Raw genomic sequence first — 15190 nt, forward strand, 5'->3', positions numbered from 1 at the left:
TTTCAGGATCACCTAGTAAGATTCCTGATGCTTGCTGCTCACTCAAATTACATCACAATCATAAGTTTAATTCCTTCACTATTCAGATCTGGATGTGGCAGTCCTAGAAACATTCCTATTAAATTTGCAGGAACCAAGTTAGCTGTCCTTAAAGTCAGTTCAGAGCTGAATACATATTTTCATTATTTGTTTTCACAGTGTTTATTATTATGTGAAAATTGATTTCTGAAAAATACAAAAAAAGGTATTTTCAAATATGTCTATGAAATTTCATTAATAAATAGAAATCTACTGGGCACTAATAGCAATGTGCATTTTTAAGTGCTCTTGAATAACGGCCTGAAAATAGACTATGTATCTACAGAAATCAGGAACTTGCCACCAAATATTTTCTTACATCAGAGCTTCCCTAAAACAGCATCCCCAACCTTCTTCTCCTACTCTGTTTATTCTAACGTTTTGTCCTTTCTCAGAAAAAAAGCAGAGAGATCATGACTTGAAGGAAACTTAAGAGGGGTAAACATCCCAAAGACAACTGCTGGAGCGATGCCAGCGTGCAGGGAGTCACTGGGTGTCACTGCAGCTCACTGGATTCACCAAAAACAAGCAGTAAACCGGTAAGAGCTCAGAGCAAGGTGGCTTCCAGAGGCACTACCACCATACAAACACCTCCTAAGTGAATCCAAAGAGGAGTTAAGCTAATATAACTGCTTTCACATCAAGCGTTTCCTCCTGCCCCACACATGCTGAGGTCTATAAAGCATTCCCAGCTCTAACTGGAGCAGCTTTCCGAGTCTCAAGTCAGCTGGTAAAGCTTTCTACAATAGCATAGCTGTCATTTTGGGGGACTCCCTACTCCCTCAGGAGTATGCAAAGTGTATCCTGATGCCTTTGCCCTGGCAGACTGCATTGTCTCCCACTTACAAACAAGTCCTTGACTTTCCGAGTACAGTCTTTCCTCCCCTCTTCTCATACCTCTACATATTTCTATAGCACATACACTCTACAATGTCTCCATTGAAGCTCAATATAAATTATAAAACATAGCTGACAAAAGCCTTTAATACCTATGGCATGGAGTCTAAGATCAAATAAAACATTCATGGATCATGCTGGAGAGCAAAAACACTTAAGATCACTGACCCACACCAAATTTATTGTTAAGCATTTCTACAAGTCATATAAACAGGCGTCTTAAAATTCACAAATTACCTATGTAACAGATACTTGCATGCCTCTAATTGAAGCATTTCTTACAGAAAGACTGCAAAACTGGGACAATGAGTAGGTGAGCATATATATTCTCAAGAATAGTTTATCCCTTCAGATTTAATCAATTAGCCAACGTATGAGTACTCCTGCACACTGTCACAGACAGCTGGTGAAAGAGACAAGTACACTGGTGAGTCTTCAGCAAAGGAATTACAGAGAAATGTTAAACATCTGGGAGAAGAAGGGAAGATCAGAGGACAGAAGAGATGAGGCAAAAGGAGAGAGTTAAGCTTCTATTCGCAAAGCCACTTCTGAGTTATCTAAAGGGACATGAACCACCTGGCAGGCTGACAGGCCTTCTCTGTACCTCAAGGTACACAGAAGGAGGAGGGTCAGCTATGAAGTCAGACAAGGTATGTCAGGACTTTATCCAGTTGTGTTTTGAAAACCATCAAAGATGAAGGCTACACAATCTCTCTGGGCAACCTCCTGCAAGGCTTGACCATCCTCATTCTAAAAAAGTTTTTCTTTCCAGTCTCAAGCTCTCATTTCAATTTATGGCTGTCTGTCCTCACTACATTTCATTGCATTTCTGCTGATCCATTCCTCCAGCTTCTCCCCCTGGACTGCAGCTTGGGATCCTCAAGGTGTATCAGCTGACCCTCTCAACTTGGTATAGTGTGCAAACTTGATGAGCAAGTACTCCATTGCCTCTTCCAGGCCATTAATAAAGATACTGAATAGGACAGGACACAAGAAAGTATTCCACTTCTTAACAGTACTCCACTTCTGAACAACCTCCAGACAGAGCATATCTCTTTAACCACTATGCTCTGAACCCAACTATCCAAACAGCTTTTTACCACTTCTTGACCCATCTAGAGGGTAATATTCTATTCCAGATGCAAGAATATTATGGTAGAATGTTGAAAGGCTTGCAGAAGTCACTGTAAATTATGTATTCCATTCTCCAGGAGTCGCATTCCCTACCCTTATTTCTCCTGGTTTAAAGTTTTCCACACAACAGCAGCTGACTTGTTGGCATAGAAGCCCTTTCCTCACTTTGTCAGGTGTATCCCATCTTTGCCCAGCAATCCTCAATTATCAAAGAGGATCTTGCTGCCATAAAACCAAAATTCCCGTCAATAACATCAGCTGCATAACCAGGTATTAATCCAGAGGACCAATCTGCTCCTCCCTCAGACTCTTCTCCATAAGGACTAAGAACATCACCTGGATCACCAGGTATGAGCAAAAGGTCCTGACAGAGCACTAAGTCTCTCAATTAGCCAAGGCTTTTGATAGGAACTGGGAGGCTCATGAAAACTATTCAGCAGTGAAGATATCATGTGAACACAAACAAGATTATTCTCTTGCTCTGGTATTGGAAATTGCACATAAGAAATTACTTGTGCTTAATTATTTTGGTAGAAAAGTAAACACCAAGTCAGATAATTTTCTCTAGGAAGCATATAAAGTAAATGAAAGGTAAGCAGCCTTGTGGGGTACAGGGCTGCTGACACCTACGTTACTGCAGAGTAATACCATATAGGGCCCAGGCTGCTTACTACTGTCAGAACTACCAAAATCTAGGCAGGGATGCAGGACCAATGACCAAAAAGTAATTTGGGATGGGTTGTTTACATGGGAAGAGTGTGAGAAAAGACATGAAGGCACACAGGCAGCAAAAGGGCAAGTTGAGAGGAGGGGGGAAGAATGAGGTTCAAGCACCACTCCCACTGTAGAAGTGAAGTAGTCCAGACTTTGGTCTGCAGCTAACAAAGCACATCCAAGAATACTTATACAGTCTTCTGCAGACATTAAGGGTAACTAAAAGCATCAGAGGATCTTTTGCATTCTTAAGTTTGCTTTTATGGAATAGATTATTTTTTGTTAGTTTCTATGAGCTCTTCTTCACACTCAACACTCATATTTAATATCCTATCTTTTTACTACAAACTTTAAATATCTTTACACACTAGGTTCGTACTGACACCTAAACTTCTGTCTGAAAGCCCAAACTTCTATGATTCCTGGAATATAAGAACATTCAATAACTAGTCAGCCATTTCAGAATTACTGAGCTACTCATCCCATATCTCCAGCGAAGCCTTTTCCTTCTCCCCCTCTCTTTCTATAGGAATCCTTAATGATCCCAAATTTCCTCCTCGCAGACTCACTATTTCTGCTGGCCAAAGTCTGAACACATTTCTTTCTGGAGACAGTATAAGGTTACTCCTAAATCGGCCAGAAAGGATCAGTGAAATCAGGAAGAGATGCTCTTCCTCTAGTGAGTAACACTGCATGTGGTAAGCTACTAAAACTCAGACATCTTATTGTACAGTTACAGTACCATAAAGCTCCCTCAGGAAAACAAAATAAAAATTACATACACACATCCCCTGTCCCATGTGTCTCAATCATACCACCCCACCAGTATCAGGTGAGCTTTATGAAACATTGTAAAGTGCCAGAACATTAGAAAAACATCTAAGTAATAATTTTAAGTAATATTTTTAATCTAGTTTAAATCTTCAGCAATGCACATCTTTAAAAATAAATAATGGAAAATGTTTCTCAAACTAACTGCATACAAATCTAAAAGTGTTTTAAGTAATGGTACTATAACAGCGCCCCTATCTGGCACGTAAGGCCTGGCTGCCTTCATAGACAGTACATCTGACCAGCACAAAGCAGACAAAAACTATGGTACGCACCTCATCTAGAAAGCTGTATAGGCAGAAAGCTGATGCCATTCATACAGCATTCAAAAGCTAACCTTGATGCAGCACAGGACAAATAAAATCCACACCACACTACTACCCAGAGGGCAAGGATTGTTGCTTGGAGCTATCCCACAAAGAATGCACTCATCTAGCTTGAGATTTTTCACAAGGTGTTCACCAACCACAAAGGTCACAGAAAGCTTCAAAATATTCTGAGTAATTTAGGTATGGCAAGTTACACATGGACTATAAGCATTTCATTATTCTTGACAAAAAAGGCAGAATACTGAATACATCAATATACACAAGAACATTTTTAATTACAAACAAATGCAACCAGTTCTCTATCATTATCATGGATTAAAAAAGTAAAAATAATCAATGACACAGTATAAACAAATACAGAAATACATTTAGTAAATACAACCAAATGATAAGCAGTAGTTTCTATTGAAGTTTTACTAAATCATAGTAGTGTTTTTGCTCAGAATTATACTTGCACAGTAACAAATAGGGTATCACACCTAAACTTCCAAATCCTAAATAAATTACATTTTTTTTTTCAACTAGATTACAAGTATAGCCTCTTCTAAGAAAAATTATGTTACATCTGAGGTTGGGGCAGGGGAAGTACACACCAGAGAAAGGCGACTGGGAAAAAAAAAAAAATCCATAGCCAGACATCCCAGCAAAATAATCTAAAAACCGTAACATTACCTTGCAATACACTTCTGAAAATCCATGTCAACAGTGGCAACGAGAGACATTCTATATATTTACAGGTGCAGCACAATCCTGAAAATACTTTCAGTTATCTAGTTTTTACCTTAAGCACTTTGGGTTATCAGACCTTCAGCAAAGGAAATACTTTATTATTGCAAGATAGACTCTACGAGTTGAGCACAACACACACATTCTTGCAAATAAATCTAACATCTGCAAATTGCAGAACGTAAAAATAGTACACACAAAGCTATTTTTTTCTTAATCATCATTTTTAGGCGCCGTTTTGTAACATTAGTCAGTTTCTACAACTATACAGAAGTTAAAGCACAATATACTTTACATTAGTGAAAAAAAACAAAACCAAATCAAAAAAACCTAATATAAAATTTGCCAGTCCTGTTCGTGTAATATTAATATATAACTTGCATTTAGGGTACCCGGATGATCTTTAAAAATAAAAGACACCCAAGCACCTGCTGTTACAACTGAATGATAGCCAGAAGGTACAATCAGAGTTAATGAACTCTTAGGTGTCAATGCCTCTACATGAAAGTATTACCTGACATTACAGTGAAGGTAGCCCAGTGAAGTACCTAACATGCCAGGTAAGCTTGTAATTTTAACTAAGAAAAATTTAAAATTCTGCAACAATAAATTAAAATATTGCAATATAAAGAAAAACATTAATCACAAATGGTTACAAAAAAAACTCAATTTAAATCAATACATTAATGTGACTTCCGATACTTTAGCTAATATTATCTTACGTATTTTCTCATTTACTAATGGGCATCTTTCACTTGTATACAGAACTAACTTTGTAAAGATCTGCTGTCATTGTCTTATTTCTTACTTATTCAGATTTCCTGGACATGTCTCTCTCCTTTAAAAATAAAAGGGAATCCGTTTTCCAGATAAAGCTTTCAGGTTTTCACACGAATTAAATACATCATGATATGCAGGGCTAGGTGTTCCTAGATCTTATTTTCAAATAGAGATGCATTAGATATACTGTCTATCATTAGGGCTGTGTTATTTTTCTCATTTAAATTCAAACAATCACAGGGCACAGAAAGAAACCCCTTACACTTCAGGCCTCTCCATGCTTATCATTGTCGCAACACCTGAGGAAGGAGGCAGGGGGGAAATGTAAAATTAAAAATAATAATAAGAAAATAATCAGAGAAACACCTAACAAATTCTTGTAATTTCAGAATGGTTACTGAAAAACACTTACTGAGACATATGCAGCATACCACCACTTTTCAGTTCTGAAATTTCCACCTACTACAAAGAATTAAACAAAAAAAAAACAACCAAATAGGCTCTAAATATTTCAAGATATAAATGGCCTAAAGCACAGAGAAAACTTCCTGTCTTCATTTTGACAGGTGGGGAGGATGGAGGAGAGAACAGGGGCACACTCAGCAGAGAAAACACCCCCAACTGCGATGCAACTCACAACAGCAAGAGAGCTCTGAGACAGGTCAATAACACCTTTGCATCAAGAGCTAAATGAAAACCACCTAATGGGCATCTCTCCCATAAATGGGGATCCAAGGTTTTGGCTTATCGTTTAGCAAACATTCTCCTAACAGGAGCAAAGATACTCATAGGGAAACTTTGTAATTAGGAACAAAGAGAAGAGTAAAGCACTCTGACAGATGTTTGCCAAAACCATGATTGTCTAATTAAATAAATATGTCTAGAGATCTTGGAGAGAGAAGAAAAAAAAAAGTACCTGGAGTAATACCTTTTTTGTTGTTGGTGGTTTTTTGGGGTTTTGGTTTTTTTTTTTTTTTAGACGAATTGACATAGTACTTCCCTGACTGCAGTCTACTTATTCAGATCTTTTGATAGTATCTTCACAAACTGCCTTTCCAGACTGTGGAGCGCAGAATCACAAGTCTCATCCAGTGCTTCTGGTAATATTAAGTCATTCTACTTATCACAGTGCTGAAAAAAAAAAACAACTTCTTCACAGTATTGTCCACCTTTTGCAGCTTTTCTTTCAGTGTTGTATATGAACTCGCATCCTTTGTTAATGATATTCCAGCACCCACTTTACCAGATTTCCTTATTCGAAACTTCATCACAGATAACCCTATGGTTTGGGTAACTTTGTTTGTTTGTTTGACTCTTGCTTTATTTCTGTCAGCAAATCAGAAGTTTTGTTATAATTATAATCTGGTTCATAAAGGGAAGCACAGTAACTAGGATTTGGATGCTTAGCCTACAAATCTGTTTTTTCCGATTTAATTCTGTCAACTGGAATAAGACAGCACCTACTTCTAAAGCAGGCTGCATGGCCAGCAGCAATTAAGGCATGAGCTATATTGTTCTCCTTGTGCAGAACATCCACCTCTAACTTCATTTCAGAGCCATAGTGTTTAAAATGAAATACCAGACCAGGATTACTAACAAGCTCCTGAAACAGAAGTTTAGCTTCATCACTCCAGTATTCCCCCTTGGCAGGAACTACATCATGTAAAGAGCAAGAGTGTGCCAAGTGTGGTAAATAAGACAGACTTTTTGTTATGACTTTAAGTTTATGGATATCAGAGTAAGGGATGCTCTTCAGAAAGCCATAATCAATAAATCTAAGAACAACAGACTGACTTGTTACTTCACTAATTTCTGCCCTGTTCCACTGTGCTTCCAATCCAGACTTGATCAAGCAGCTAGCACCAGGAGCCACAAGTTCTTGTGGCAAAGCTGGCAAGTTGTCAGGAAGGTCAGAGAGCAGCAAAGACAAGTTTTGCATGCAACCAAATAAGCTTTCAAACTGGACGCAGAAGTTTGAAGGATCAGTAACTGCAGTTACAAACCCAGGATACCTTCTGCCACTCAGCAGCAACCATGTGATTGAATTTTTTTTGAATGATGTATCACACTCCTTACAATCTGTAATACTGGATTTTTCTGGTCCAACAATAGTCTGACAATGACTTAATAGGGTCTCCAAATACTCCTGAAGCAGAGTTTCCCCTATTAAAATATCTACTTCCCAGATATGAGAGCATTCCAAGTATCTCAAAAACAAGATCCTAATTCCATGATCCAGGAGTGCATTTACTACATGGACAAACTGATTTTTCTTCATTTTCTTAAACCAAACCCATTTACAAAACACAGCTTGTTTAGGAATACTTCTAATCTCATCACTGAGCATCTTTGCATTATATAATGATACCATCTCATACCTTCCGCAATCCATGAAAAAAACTAGCATTAGCTTCTCTTGGACAAATTTCTTTATCACTCTTGACCGATACCACTCCAAGTTAATTTCAGATTTTGTCATGCATTCTAATCCTTCTTCAATGTCATTCACTCTAAGCAAATCACTTCTCTGTGCTTCTCTGACAAGCAGTACATTTAACTCATGCAATACTTCCACATTTCTAAGTAACTGCACATGAAATTCTCCACTCTCTAAAATATTAACTACTTCTGCTCCTTCTACCTGTCCAGAATTTACATATTGAGGAAGGACATTTAAGGGTGTTTTGAAAGTATTTTTCATCCTAACAGACTTAGTTTTGCTTTGATCAACTAAACCATTCCTAGACCTCCTATCTTGAGGATTACTGCTAGTAACCAGAATCTGGTTTGGCCTATTTTCCTGGTTATGTATTGGTGGGTTTTGCCACCTTGCCCTGCATTTTTTCTGCAGAAGGTCATTAGACACAAATTTTCCATCACAAATTACATCTATTTCCCATTGCTCTCCATGTTGCTGTAAGAACTTGCAAATGACTGGCTTGTTATTTGTTTTGCTTACTAAACAGGAAGTAGTTTTGTTAGTCCAGCTTTCACTGGGAACACTTTTTACTCTGCTAAGGAAACAATGAACACTGAGCCTTGGCAAAGTTAAGAACTTTCTCTGAATCCTGCAGATTTTTGAAGGACTTACAATCGCTGCATTACCATAGTCAATGAACTCTATCTCAACAGAGTTTCTCCATTTCAGAGCTTTAATAACTGCTCTATAGTAAAAACAATCAGTGTCATGCTCTGCAACAATGAGGTCCCCTAACATGGGCTCATCTAAGCCACTTTCATGACCCATGTTCTTCATAGTTTCATTTAACTCTTTTGCTAGTTGCACTATTAAGTTTTCATCCTCTGCAAACTGAACATAGAAACTTGATGGACTATTCACATGAGAAATATAACCCACTACTTCAGAATTTACCCGAATATCACGTTGAGGAAGACTGATTAATTTAGGTACATTTTCATTACTCCTTTCCTGCTGACCTGTATAATTCGGTCTTTCATTATGAGATCTGGAGACAGCATTTACAATTGCTTCTTTTGAATTTAAAACAGGCTCTCCAACCAGAGGTTCCTCTCTGTGCTCCGGAACAGCACTGACAGTATTTCTATGAACTGGTTCTTCCCTGTCCTTTGAAGTTGGAGGTTCTGGGGACCCATTACCCAACTTTTGTGTGATACATGCAGCATTCTCTTCATCTCCAAGATTCTGTCCAGTATCTGTCTGACAGTACTCACTACATCCGTGGCATTTCACTTGAGTTTTCAGTGCAACTCTTTTAGGATTTTTAGCAGTTACTCTGTTACTTTCTTTATCATCTTCCATGTGACATACCACTCCTCTGTTACTTCCAATACATTGTTGTGTATAATTTTTCAGTGCCAACTCTTCCAATACTTTTTCTTTAATTCTCTGACTTACTTTGAGCTGTCCATCATACAACTCCACAAGAATCTGTCCATCTGATTCTCTGGATACAATTACAGCCTTCAGCAGTTTATCAAGAAATGTTTCCTCAAACCATCTAGTAACTCTTGCTGGAATTTTTGTCTCCCTAAGATCTGACAGACAACATTTAATAGCTTGCATAGGTGTGACTATTAGGTCAGTGGCAAAGTCTGGAATAGGCATCAACTGGTCTCTCTCTACCATACTCTGATTTCCAAAATCCACAAAGTCAGCACATAAGTAGGATGTCGATTCCACAGGAAAAGCCAAAGCTCTATAAAAGAGACCATCTCCAAAATATCTGGCTATACATAATTGCGTACTGCTGGTATCATATTTTGCATTATTTGGCATTTTACTTATGGCACTCACCTTCTTCATCAATGTCTCTAGAGTTTCAGTGTTTCTATTAAGCTGGCAATAGAATTTTGTGGGACTATGTATGTGAGTTATATAAACTTCCTCCTCATCTCCAACTTTTAAATTAAAAGATGAGTAGCAAAAACTGTACAGAGAACCCAAAGATGCAAGGTTTCTCAGACCAGTATATTCAGACTGACCGAGTCCACCACCCAGTTCTCTGAAGAATTCCTCTGCACTAGTAAATGGAGTCTGTAAGTCAACTATATTGCATAAACAGTTGGGGCTTACAAGAGCAAGAGCATAAATTATACAAGTCAGAGGTCCTCTAGAAGCAGAAATGAAGTCTTCAAAACATCTACGCATTTCTTCAGACCAATTAAGCGAATCAGTCTGTAAAAGTACATTTTTAAGTGCACATCGAAATGCTTGACTTTCCAGAGTAAGGAAATCAGGAAGAACACCCTGAAGATCTTTAAGTAAAACTCTTTCTCGATAACCATAGTCTACAAATATCACATCAACTTCATCTGTGGATACTTGCTGCACAACAGTTGCTCTGTACCACTTCCCATCTTTGGGACATTTAACAATACAGGCAAGCTGTCCAGTTCTGTAAGGACTGGTATGCTCTTCATAGTAAGTCTGGATTTGTTCCATTAAGTTATTTAGCTCTGGCAGTTTGCTTTGCAACTGGCATGAAAAATCTCCTGGAGAAACAATGCAAGAACACACCACTTCAAAAACAGCTCCTGGTTTAAACACAAACTCCTTATAAAATAATTTTTCCTCATGTACCGATTTACACCTTTCAGCAACAGCATCTTTTCCAAAACAGGACAGCACAACAGATTCTCTTGGCGCTGAAGGCACACTTAATGATTTTTCCTTATGCAATATCTCTCCATTTCCAGATACCTTATTTTTACGAGTATTACATGTGCTCTGCGCATTTAGTTTTTGTTTCTTAATTTTGTAAGAATTCAGTGCTTGACTTTTTTTTGCTGAATTTTGAGCAGGATCTGGTGCCCTTGCCCAGTATTCAGCATATCCAGCTTGAGCCATACATGTGGCAACATTTCCTTGCTTCAAACCGTTCCTGTAATGCACATTAACAATATACTTGTTGTTTTCCTTTCCAACTACATGAAGTAGCAACGGCGTATTAAACACAGTATCTTTGAAGAAATCAATTTCCTTTTGAACCCATACCTCATCCACAGGAAATGTGCAAGCAAGTGCACAACACACAGCTAAAGATGGTAAACTGGAAAACTCAGGAAGCAATGTTTTCACATCATAACAGGGTACTGTATCTGTATTTCCAAAATCCAAAAAATAAACAGTAATGTTTACATGAAGTACTTCAATGACAACACCACGATAATAATGCATGTCTTTGCTATACCGGGCACAGCACAGCACTCCAGGCTCTGGGTTTTTAAGGACCATTTCATCAGCTCCACATTGGTTATATGTGGCTGCAATATTTTTCATCAAGGTTTGAAATTCATATTGATATTCACAGGTTTGAATCCAAAAGTTAGATGGATTTATGACATATACTACAAAAGCAGTGTGGAAGGAATTAATTTTCATTTCTACCCTTTTGCAGTGGCTTGACAAAGAAATATCCCTTTCGGGTAAGCAGTTTTTTGTACATTTATTTTCAGTACAATTCTTTAATGAACTGTACCTCTCATAACACGGTTTGTAGTTTACAGCAATACTTGTGATTTTTGCTTCTGGAAGTGAGACACATGAAGCAAGTGCCTCGTTCAGGTTTTCTGACTGCTTAGCATGAATTCCAAGGGTTTGTTTTTGCAGCGTAATATAATACAAGCATTTAATGTCATTGAATAAATCAACACGAACATACACAGAAGTTTGTGCTATCAAGGCCTGTGTAAGTTCTTTCAGCTGGGTTTTTATTACTGTTTCATCCTGACTATCAAAACAAGACAGTGCACATGGAAATGAGATCACAGGTAATGCCATGAACTCTACTTTAAGTTTCTGAATGCAACTAGATGGCACAGCTTCAATATTGCCAAAATCCATAAACCAGACTTCCACATAGTCAGAGAGAAACCGTTTTATCACTCCTCTATGCCATTTCCCATTTTGACTTTTGGCAGCACAGAGTAGCCCTAAACTATCAAAAGATTTTGTATTTTCTGTACTAATAGCTTCATAGTATAAATGCATAGCTCCTGTCAAATCTTCCAGCTCTTTCTGCCATTTCTGTATCTGACAGTAAAATCTATTTGGGCTAATTGCAACAGTTATTCTTACGTTTTCTTGACTGCCAACAGGTAGACGTGGAAAGAGATTACCTGGAACTGGCCAAAAATCTGTCGATTTCTCAGAATTACTGAAAGTAAGCAAATCCTTGACTGGAAGCTTCCGTTGTAACAACTGTGGCACTCTATTACAAAGCATTTCTTGGGGAAATGCTCTTAACATTTCTACAATAAGACAAAATGAATCCACATCAATAAATTTTCCTAACTGCAGTTCAAGAACATCACTAATTATCTTTGGCACTTCTAGAATAAACACCTGGTATGGCATAACAGCTTTCACATGACCTGTAATCTGTAATCCCACCAGAGATGAAAAATAGTTAATGGCTTTTGGACCCCATTTTTCTCCAAGAGGAAGTACGCTTGCAAAAACACCCAAAACCACCTTTGGAGGCAGTTTAAACAATTCATCACAAGCAGAAGCAAGATGTGTTTCCTTAACTACTAGAACTTGCCCAGTATCTATAAGAAAAACCTTAGTGTTATTCTCTCTCTTTTCCAGAACTCTTCCCCTATGCCATTTTCCTTCTGTGTCTTCCACCAAACAAGATCCACCAACACTGATCTTATCTTTTACTTTGAATACACGCTGAATTTCATTTTGTAGTATGTAATAGCCAAGTTCATATCCTGCCTTGTATTGGCCTTGGAACACTATAACCAAGCATTCAGGATGGCATTCTATGCAAGTTATCTTCAGTTTCATATCTACTGTGTTTGGTGAGGGAGTCAGAGATTCCATCCTGTCTGCAAAGAAAAGGAGCAAGATCAGCCTCATAATTTTCCAAATTTTTTGTCATCTAATTCCTTACACAAAATTTGTGTATGCTTTAATAGCATATTATTACACTTCCCGTTAAACTGTATACTAAGTATTTAACAATGTCATGTTTTATGCAACTGGGATACACTTGAGAATTTTCTTTGTAAACACATGTTCAGGTAACATCTGAAAAGAAGTACCTCTGGACTTGTTCTTGTGGCTACAGACCAATTTTATCACTTGAGAATAATTCATAATCAAAAAACTGCTCCCAGAGGAACACAGAGAACTAAGGATTATATCAGAAAACAAGCGAAGGCAGACAGTCATAGACAGGGGCAAAGGACGTGCAAGAATGCGGAACAGGACAGGACAGATGACTAGGAAGATAACTGTATTTCTTCTCCAATAAAAGTACTTCTGCTTGAAGAAACAAAAGAGTGGAAAGCAATTAATGTCATTTACGTAATCTCTGCTCATCTCACAAATATTATCCACATTCAGTAAACTTAACTGCACATCACTCCAAAGAAGATCCAATTAAGTATTTTGTTGCACTGGACTTGTTACAAGTTTTGCAGGAGCTTACCACAAAAGTACTTCCAGTATGCTTTACTCTCTCTTTATAAAATGTGAAAGATCAACCCCTATTTACCCTGCATTTTCTCTGTAAATCACCTCTTCAAATTAATAGTATCTTCTAGCTCTGTGCTTTACTATTTACATAATCTGGCTGCCTATACATTATCAGTTATAGCTGCAGCACATTTTACGCTCTTGTACTTTCAAGGACATACATTATTTAAGTCCAACACTTCTGCACCGTGCATCAAGCAACAATTGTGCCAGGTGTGTTTTGCACCATCTCAACATTCAGGTTGAGATGTACCTTTAAACCCTTCAGTTACTTCTCTGAACTTCATCTATAATCTGCTCTTGAAGATCAGCTTTCAGTTCCATTCCAAGTTGTCAGGGGATCTGTGATTTCACATTGTTTAGGCATGCACAGCACTTCTACAACTTATCCAAGCAATTCCATTAAATAAATCATTGCTCTAACAAAGTAATTACAGTTAGACACCTGTCAAATGCCAAGACAGTGAATGAACATGTAAGGATAGGCTGGACAAAGCATATGCCTAATACATGAATTTGTGCATAAAGCTGAAAGTCAGTTTCAACTAAAAGTTCTTATGACAAGATCTCTCTCAGCCTGCAAAAAAAAAACTTCAACAGAAATGCCAAAATAGTTTTTATTGCAAGTATCCGTGAATTATGCTAGTGATTATATAATCTGTCCTCAGAACATTGATCCCTATCGTTCTATTTACACACACATACAAAAAAAAAACAACAAAAAACAAAAAGCAGACTCAAACCACTCCTACTGTAAAGCTTACCAGAACAGAACATCTCAGGCAGGAGGAAGAAAGACACGTCTTCTCCAAGAAAACCCCAAACCACCAGCTACCCCAAAACACCTCCCAGTAAAAGCAGTACCAAACTGAGGTCTGACAAATGCCCAACTAATAAGCGCCCTTATTTTTCACTTTTCCTGTAATAAAATAGAAAACTAAATTTGGAGGGGTGGGGGACAGTACGCTAATGGAAGCAAATAGCCTTCAAGAAAGGATTCTGTCTGCCTGGAAAAAACACCTGATCATTACAGAGGATCAAACTTCTGAAGGTGCACCACTTATGCTTTGGGCACCTTTGCTTCCCCTCCCCCACTACTGAAACAAAGCCCTGGTTGCAGAAACAGTAACAAAGGAAAAGAATGTGTGCATCAACATTTGCTTGCTCCTGGTCACAGGCCAAAAAACAGCACTGCACTGATACAGCATCCTGGTTTCAGCTGGGATAGTGTTTATTTTCTTCCTCTTTTAAACCATGACATAGTCACATTTCTACAATTCACAAAATCATCTTTTGCTTTTTACTCACCTATATACCAGTTTAGCCTTAATTCATTCAGAACACACCTCCAGAAGCCTCAGCCCTCCTGTTAACAACTCTGCATCTAAGGAAAGATGATAAAAAGAAAGGGGAAAAGAAAAAAAAAAAACAAACAACAAAACCCACCATTAAAACGTGCTTGAACTACTTCTGTAAATCCTCCTTCTGCCCAACAAATACATCCTAGAAGAGTTCCTCACACCCAGTTTATCTAGAATGTTAAGACTTTAAAAATAAAGCGTAACTACAAAACTGAATGCACCTTCTTAAAACTATGGTAAGACCATTCTTTCTTCACAGTAGCTCAAAAACCACGCCAATCAGAAGCACACTACACAGATAGTCTACCAAACACCTGCTAAGCAATAGCAGTCACATAGTTGGTTTTTTTTGTTTGCAATACTTCGGACAT

The 15190-nt window shown here is 37.9% G+C and overlaps 1 protein-coding gene across 1 annotated transcript; it reads right to left on the reverse strand.

Annotated features, from left to right (window-relative positions):
- Nucleotides 1–6794: 6794 nt before the first annotated feature.
- Nucleotides 6795–14844, reverse strand: TDRD15 (tudor domain containing 15). The gene is made up of 2 exons (XM_057427688.1): nucleotides 14767–14844; nucleotides 6795–12806 (listed from the first exon to the last, which is right to left on the reverse strand). The coding sequence occupies exon 2, from the start codon at nucleotides 12799–12801 to the stop codon at nucleotides 6898–6900; it is 5904 nt and encodes a 1967-aa protein (XP_057283671.1). The 5' UTR covers nucleotides 12802–12806; nucleotides 14767–14844; the 3' UTR covers nucleotides 6795–6897.
- Nucleotides 14845–15190: the final 346 nt, after the last annotated feature.

This window comes from Pezoporus wallicus, unplaced genomic scaffold (assembly GCF_028554395.1).
Source record: "Pezoporus wallicus isolate ANWC-B61680 ecotype Strahan unplaced genomic scaffold, APGP_CSIRO_Pwel_v1 contig_6464, whole genome shotgun sequence".
NCBI lineage: Eukaryota > Metazoa > Chordata > Aves > Psittaciformes > Psittacidae > Pezoporus > Pezoporus wallicus.